The 8,033-nt window shown below is 42.6% G+C and overlaps 2 protein-coding genes across 2 annotated transcripts in view; one reads left to right on the forward strand and one right to left on the reverse strand.

Annotated features, from left to right (window-relative positions):
• The window catches only part of timm23 (translocase of inner mitochondrial membrane 23 homolog (yeast)), an 8,152-nt gene extending 7,151 nt beyond the window's left edge, over positions 1-1,001 (forward strand). Inside the window, exon 7 of the mRNA XM_015384552.1 lies at positions 575-1,001. Within this exon, the coding sequence (XP_015240038.1) occupies positions 575-699 (125 nt within the window). The 3' untranslated portion in view covers positions 700-1,001. The remainder of the gene's footprint in view (positions 1-574) is intronic.
• LOC107090911 (chymotrypsin-like elastase family member 2A) overlaps positions 1,001-8,033 on the reverse strand; it is a 9,349-nt gene continuing 2,316 nt past the window's right edge. Inside the window, exons 3-6 of the mRNA XM_015384551.1 lie at positions 6,457-6,551; positions 6,099-6,379; positions 1,570-1,733; positions 1,001-1,499 (exon numbers count right to left, since the gene is read on the reverse strand). Of these exons, the coding sequence (XP_015240037.1) occupies positions 1,320-1,499; positions 1,570-1,733; positions 6,099-6,379; positions 6,457-6,551 (720 nt within the window). The 3' untranslated portion in view covers positions 1,001-1,319. The remainder of the gene's footprint in view (positions 1,500-1,569; positions 1,734-6,098; positions 6,380-6,456; positions 6,552-8,033) is intronic.

Genomic DNA, 8,033 nt, shown 5'->3' on the forward strand with positions numbered 1-8,033 from the left:
TAATAAACTGTTTCAGAGGAGTGATCATAGCGCTCTGCATCAGCAGTGCTGCGTCTGACTCCCTGCCAGCTCCCAGATCAGCTTCTCTGATTGGTCGATGCGGCGCATCCAGCAGCTAAAGTTACATTTTTCTGCTGCTTGTGAAACGCCTCAGATGCTCAGAGGCGCTGCAGGACCTGTCGATGTACGTCAACCGTAGACTTTACATGTAAAGCGGCTTCTTCTTCTTAAATTGCGGTGTGAACGTAGCATAAAGCAAACAGAGCTGTTATCAGATCTGCAAAGATCCACGTTGCAGAATCAGATCAGAACTGAATCACAGAGAATCGTCTCTCAGATGGAGCCGTTTCCTTTCACCTGCGGGGGGGTTCAGCGTGCAGACTAGCTGCCTGCTGGGCATGTTGGAACTTAGAGATGACTGACAGTAATAATTATGCTGATTGTTTGTTTAAAGCCTCTGCAGCTCAAAACGAACAGATTCCCATCCTGAGGTTTAGTCTTATTTACTGAGCTAATATTGCGTGTAATGATCGTTTTGCAGCGACGATGATGATGATGATGTTTATTTTCCCAGGAGGACTAAGGAGCGCGGCTCGTGGAGGTCTGGTTGGTTTAGCTGCATCTGGTGCCTACGCCCTTTACAACAACTGGGAGCATCTCACCGGCTCCTCCTCGCCCTCCTCCGCCCGGCTCTACTGACCCTGACCGCCATCTTCACCGTTCGGACGCAGCATTTTATCACAGGCGGTTAAATTCTGTTCTTTTCCCACCTCAGTCCATCGCCTCCGAGCATTCTGGGAATTAGGACAGAAAAGTGAATTCCTCTGTTAGCCTGTTTTTTTCTCATCAGTGAGGATGTATGGAATCCTGACTCCTATTTTTATTGATCGTGACTCATCAGTCTGCAGTGAGAAAGCGTCACGACATTTAGCTTAAAGATCAGACTCACAGGGCAGCACCTGGCGTGCCGTCAGGATGAGGCGTTTCTGACCAAAAGACTTTCACCACCTTTAAACACGCAGCGAATCCTGACCGTCTGATCAGTTATATTTATTAAAACAATTAACTGTTCCTGGTTTCAGTCTCTGAACTGGAACTGCTTCCTGCTCATGTTTCTCCACAAAATCTGCAGTTTGAGAAACTGAAATAAAACGAAAAAAGATGGAAATGTTGTCGATTATTCAGTGTTTGATCTCCTTTATTGCAGAAGGTAACTTATAAAGGCCTGCAGACTATATACAGGGTCAGAGTTTATTTACATTGTTAAATGTTTGATTTGTGGAATAAAAACGATCTGAAGTTTAAAGGAGCAGAGCTCGTCAGTGCAGGAAGAAGTCCCTGATGCGGGTCGCCTCGATCCACGGGATGTAGGCGGCGGTGCGGGTGAAAACGCTCGGCTTGTTCTCCACGGTGCAGCCGATGGGCCCGAAGCTCACCACGCCGTGCACTTCCCAGCGATCACGGCCCAGCTGGCACAGCAGAGGGCCGCCGGAGTCGCCCTGAGGACGGAAGAGGAGTGATGAGACGACGTCTGACCTACAGAAAGATCCTCTGTCCGCCGGGCGTTACCTGACAGGCTGCAGGCGGGTCCTCGGTGTCCCTGAACCCGGCACAGATCATGGAGTCCCGGACACGGTCGCCCCAGAACTTCTTCTGCCGGCAGGTTTTGAAGTCGATGATGGGAAGACGGGCCTGATTCAGAGCTTCTGCCAGCGAGACGTTCTCCTTCCCCCCTGAAATGATCGCAGACAGAAAATAAAGGCCGCACCTTCAGCTGCTTCGAATACTGGACAATCTTCCAGCAGACTGTGAAGGCCCAACAGTCTGGAGGGAGAACAAACGGCTGTTTGCAGAGTAGCGGGTTAAATGTGGGACGGAAATTTGTCCAAAACCAGCCAAAAAAATAAAATGATGTGGAAGAGAAAAGGAGAGTTAATTTTCATGTTTTCTTAACATTTATTGACCACTGTAGCGAGGATTTAGACATGCCTGGAAGGCGGCCATCTTGGATCAGACCACAGTTCAGACGGCTGCTGTCAGAATGAACAGGAGGCGCCTTAGATCTGATTTTAATCACAGACGAATCAAAGATAACATTACAATAACTCCTTACATTTCTTAACCCTTTAAAGATCAAAACTAATTTAAAATGACCTTTCAGTCAGATTACACAGATTTATTCAGATTTAAAACTATTTAAACTGAACTCAAACTGGATGAAATATAAACATGCAGTTATATAGTTTTTAAATTAAATATGAATGATAAACAAGTTTAAATTTATATAACAAATATATTTTTATATATCTTATTCAGTATTTTTAAGGATTGATCTTTGATAATGACTTATGATATATAGAGGAAATGTGGTTGTAATACGATTTAAAAGTAAATATATATTCCTATATATGTAGGTGTATATATACATATGTATATATACATATGTATATATATGTACGGTATATAATTATGTTCATGCATGTCTTTTTATATATATATATATAATATATATATATATTATATATATATATATAAAGACACATATATGCATGAACATAATTATACATGTGTATATATACACGTATATGTGTGTGTATATACACACATGTAAACACCCGAAGCTATCCTGCTGGACCCAAGCAGATTTATGTTCAAAGGGATTGTAATGCCTAGCCTTTACACACAAACATAGCTATATATAAAATATATATTTATATACTTATCTATACACTCACCGGCCACTTTATTAGGTACACCTGTCCAACTGCTCGTTAACACTTAATTTCTAAGCAGCCAATCACATGGCGGCAACTCAGTGCATTTAGGCATGTAGACATGGTCAAGACAATCTCCTGCAGTTCAAAGCGAGCATCAGTATGGGGAAGAAAGGTGATTTGAGTGACTTTGAACGTGGCATGATTGTTGGTGCCAGAAGGGCTGGTCTGAGTATTTCAGAAACTGCTGATCTACTGGGATTTTCACGCACAACCATCTCTAGGGTTTACAGAGAATGGTCCGAAAAAGAAAAAACATCCAGTGAGCGGCAGTTCTGTGGGCGGAAATGCCTTGTTGATGCCAGAGGTCAGAGGAGAATGGCCAGACTGGTTGGAGCTGATAGAAGGGCAACAGTGACTCAAATAACCACCCGTTACAACCAAGGTGGGCAGAAGAGCATCTCTGAACGCACAGTACGTGGAACTTTGAGGCAGATGGGCTACAGCAGCAGAAGACCACACCGGGTGCCACTCCTTTCAGCTAAGAACAGGAAACTGAGGCTACAATTTGCACAAGCTCATGGAAATTGGACAATAGAAGATTGGAAAAACGTTGCCTGGTCTGATGAGTCTCGATTTCTGCTGCGACATTCGGATGGTAGGGTCAGAATTTGGCGTCTACAACATGAAAGCATGGATCCATCCTGCCTTGTATCGACGGTTCAGGCTGGTGGTGGTGGTGTCATGGTGTGGGGAATATTTTCTTGGCACTCTTTGGGCCCCTTGGTACCAATTGAGCATCGTTGCAACGCCACAGCCTACCTGAGTATTGTTGCTGACCATGTCCATCCCTTTATGACCACAATGTACCCAACTTCTGATGGCTACTTTCAGCAGGATAATGCGCCATGTCATAAAGCTGGAATCATCTCAGACTGGTTTCTTGAACATGACAATGAGTTCACTGTACTCAAATGGCCTCCACAGTCACCAGATCTCAATCCAATAGAGCATCTTTGGGATGTGGTGGAACGGGAGATTCGCATCATGGATGTGCAGCCGACAAATCTGCGGCAACTGTGTGATGCCATCATGTCAATATGGACCAAACTCCCTGAGGAATGCTTCCAGCACCTTGTTGAATCTATGCCACCAAGAATTGAGGCAGTTCTGAAGGCAAAAGGGGGTCCAACCCGTTACTAGCATGGGGTACCTAATAAAGTGGCCGGTGAGTGTATATCTCCTCATTCACAACTTTTAGAAATCAGGGCATTTTTAGCTCTTCTCAGCTTCATCCCTGCTACTCATCTTGTTTAAACACCAGAAAAACCAGAACTGTGAAACATGAGGATAATCTGTCATAAAATTCTACTAATGAAATAATCTCACTGGATCTGGTTTGTAGTCTCCTTTTATATTTTCACCCTTAGCAGGAATAAAAGTCGGGCATCCTGAGGTTTAGCTCTGGAAGTTTGCTAACTGTCGATACTATAAAATCGAATTAATGTATCAAAACAGAAAATCAGATTGATCAGTTGGCCCCATTTCTGGTTTTCAGCCAGCCAGTTTATCTGGAAATCAGTTAAGAGTTCATTGGATTCAGAGCGTCTAACGCCATAAAGTAGGGTTAGCATCCATTGACGGGTGTTCTTTCTGACAGCAGCTTGGTCTGACCCAAGATGGCCACTCTGTCAGAACGCCTCTCAAACCACGTTATTGGTTTCTCGACTTTCTAAACATATTTAAGTACATTCTGGACACAAAGGAGATCCGATTGGTGTTTATATTTTTTCATTTGTGTGTCAATGCGTGAAAGTGTTTATTAATGGGTGATTAAAGGGAAAATATCTGGTTTAGCGGTCGGTTCCTACCCTCACCTATAGTCATTAATCTGGATCATGACCCAAAGAACCAGATCCTGGATACAAGCGGCCGAAATGAGCTTCCTCTACAGGGTGGCTGGGCTCAGCCTGAGAGAGAGGGTGAGGAGCTCAGAGGAGAGCTGCTTCTCCTCATCGAAAGGAGTCTGCTGAGGAGAATCAGACATTTTTTGGATGCCCCCTGTACGCCTCCCTCAGGAGATGTTCCAGGCTCATCCCACCAGGAGGAGGACCAGGGATCACGTCATTTGGCCTCTTTCATGCCGCCACCATGTTTGACTTTACATTGAGACTTTTGTCCTTCTCGTATTTCTGAGATCATGATTGTGATTGGTCTGCTTCCTTGAACCCGCCCCTTTATATGTGCGTTTCACTACCCGATCCGTCCCGGAAGCACAATCCGTTCTGCGCATGCGCAAACAGATATACATCCATAAATAATGTAATTATGGTACTAAAACTACTTATTTCTATCCTTAACTCTCTATAGAATGTTAATATATATCTTTAAAAAAATGTTTTATGACTTCTGTGGAACAATTTTTATGCTTTTTCCATTTTCTCCGTTAAACTGCTTCTCTGATGTCATCATGGGACATGCTAAAGGTAGTTCAGCAAAATCTGATTAAACCATGTTTATTTGCATTTTAGTTGTTTCCTTCCTTAATTTACGCACTATACAGCATAAGATTAAAATGAAACGAAAACGTAAAACTCAAAAAGACCAGATTTATGTTTAAATCCAAAGCCGAAAAAGTTAGCCACCGGAGGTAGCGTAGAATCCCACTTCCAGAGACGAGTGATAAAACAGGAAGCATTTTAAGGCATTTCATTTCTCAGTAAATACATTATTAACCTTTAACACGTTATATTTTAGTACCTTCACTATCTTTGGGGACGGAAAACCTCATTTAGGTATTTTTAACGAAATAAAATCGAAAACGACTCGGATGTATATCTAGATGCGCATGCGCGAATGAGCTGAACGGATCGTGCTTCCGGGGCGGATCGGGTAGCGACAGCGGATGATCATAGACTCAGGATTAGTTTAGGCTCCATCGAGTTAGCAAGCTGATCACCATCTTGGTGGTGCGGCTGATCCTGATGGCCGTTATTATGGACTGGTTTAACTGGATAGACTGGGAGGAATCCTTCTTGGTTGAGCTCGCTTCATGGTACGGGCCTCTGGTCATTTTCTCTAGAAACTATTGTCGGTGTAAAGTTAGTTCATTGTTTTTATAGATTTAATCTCTCCTCAGATTTATTTTAATTAATAGTTTGCGGCGAATATCTCCTCTCTTCCTTTACCTGAAGGATTTTTTTCATGCTTGCAAATCATAACTAATTAGATTCAGTGAAAGTGCAGTACTGCCTCTGACCTTCAGGAGGCGCTAAATCTGGAGGGTCTATCGCCCCCTAGTGGCTTAAAGTTTCATAGTATCCAGCATTCAGCCCTGTTTTGGCCTCAGTGGTTCTGGGTTTGTGTCCCCGGACCCTGACTCACCTCTGGTGTCCCCCCAGCCCGTCACCCAGCAGTAGTGCCCTGGTTTCAGGGGGGTCTGCTTGCGCGGCAGGCAGGCGTAGCGGATGAAGTTGGAGGGCAGGATGTCCGTGGCGGCCTTCACCAGGGCGATATCGTAGTCCAGCTCGCTGTGAGCAGGGTAGCGGAAGTTCTCGTGTCTGTAGATCCTCCTGATGGGGAAAATCCTCTCTGCAGACTCGGAGCGCTTCAGCTGGTGCTTCCCGAGGACAATCCTCCAGCTCCCCGGATCCTCGGCTTTACCCCTGAGAGGATTTGACATGAAATGATTTATTTGGTTCCAACATGCACCTGGTGTTTGGGTTACGCAGCATCGTCTTACTTCTGGAAGCAGTGAGCTGCAGTGAGCACCCAGTTCTTATGGATGAGGGTTCCTCCACAGACATGAATGTAGTGTTTGCTTCCTCTGGGTCGAACCTGAGGCCACACAGAACCACCATCAGAAAATAAATCTCACCATTTGGCTTCATTCTAATCAAATGTTATCTAAGCCTGTCCCTGTTTTTTCTGCTTTAACTTCCCTAATTTTTATTTGCTTATTATATTTACATTTTATTTCCATCTTCAACATTTCTGTTAGTGAATTTATTGTATTTTTCAAGTTTATCTAAAGGCGATAGCTACAAATTTAACTCCTCCCAGCCAGTAGGTGGCGCACTTGTTTAACAGGTTTTGATTAATCGTTTTGTTGAAAAAGTTGCATCTCTGACCTTTAAAGTTTTGAATTAAACTTTTATTTCAACTATAATCTTTTAACTTTTATTTTATATAACAAGTAATAAAATTATAATCATCGCTAATCTGTTGGTTTTGAAGATTTTTAAACCATTTTTAATATTTAATCGTATAAAAACTGATGTATAGACGTAATCTGACTGAACGCTAATTTTACCCGCCTAAGGCAGGGGTCAACGACCTTTTTAAGGGTTAGATCTAATTCATGGGTGCTGAGTCATAGGAAAGATTACTAATACTGACCTTAAAGTAGAAGAGCAACAATAAAATACAGTTTCACAATTAGAGCACTGGTGAGTTATTCTGTTTTCAGATGTTCCCCATGTGATCCACTGAGGGCATTTTTTTTTTAGCGGAGAGGCGGGTCATTTAAAAAATTTGCGATAACCTCCACCATACCTTTAAGGGATCACCTGCAGGTTTCTTATTTGATAGTTTAAGACTTAAAAAAATAATCTTTGTTGTTTTAGAGCTTTAATTACACCTAATAAAACTGACTTAGAATGAATCACTGAGAAGTAAGTTCACATCAGTGATTCAAATTAAACTAATTTCACTCAGTTGTAGATTTTAAGATGTCTGTTTCTAACAAATTAGATAAGCGTTATTATTTAAACATTTGGATTTTACATTAAGTCAATACAAATTAGTTTTTTTTAAACACAGAAATGTAAAGTTATTGTAAAGTATGTATGTAAGTACTATACAGTGTATGGTGACTCAGCACTTTTTTGGAAGTGGTGCATTGTGGGATGGAATCAATCAGCCTGAGGGTCTGCTGTACGCCAGCTTCACCTCACATCCTCCTCTTCAGGTTTTCCCCGTGGATTTATCACACAGATAATGTCACTTTGGGCTGATTGGGTTAGAGAACACCTGCTGCAACTTTAGACTCGATAAAGCTGAACGACTGCTTCCCCAAATCATCTCTGCCTGTGGAAATATCTCACTGTTGTATCTAAATATGCGACCTTTGTGATCCTTTGGAATCACACCTGTTAAGCTGGTTGTGGACCATTGACAGTCACTCTGTCTGTCGCTCTAAATGGTAAATGGTAAATGGCATGTACTTATATAGCGCCTTTATTCAAGTTAGGAGACTTGACCAAAGCGCTTTACACTACATTCATTCACCCATTCACACACACACTCACACACTGATGG

This window comes from Cyprinodon variegatus, unplaced genomic scaffold (assembly GCF_000732505.1).
Source record: "Cyprinodon variegatus isolate N-32 unplaced genomic scaffold, C_variegatus-1.0 Scaffold316, whole genome shotgun sequence".
NCBI classification, from domain to species: Eukaryota; Metazoa; Chordata; class Actinopteri; order Cyprinodontiformes; family Cyprinodontidae; genus Cyprinodon; species Cyprinodon variegatus.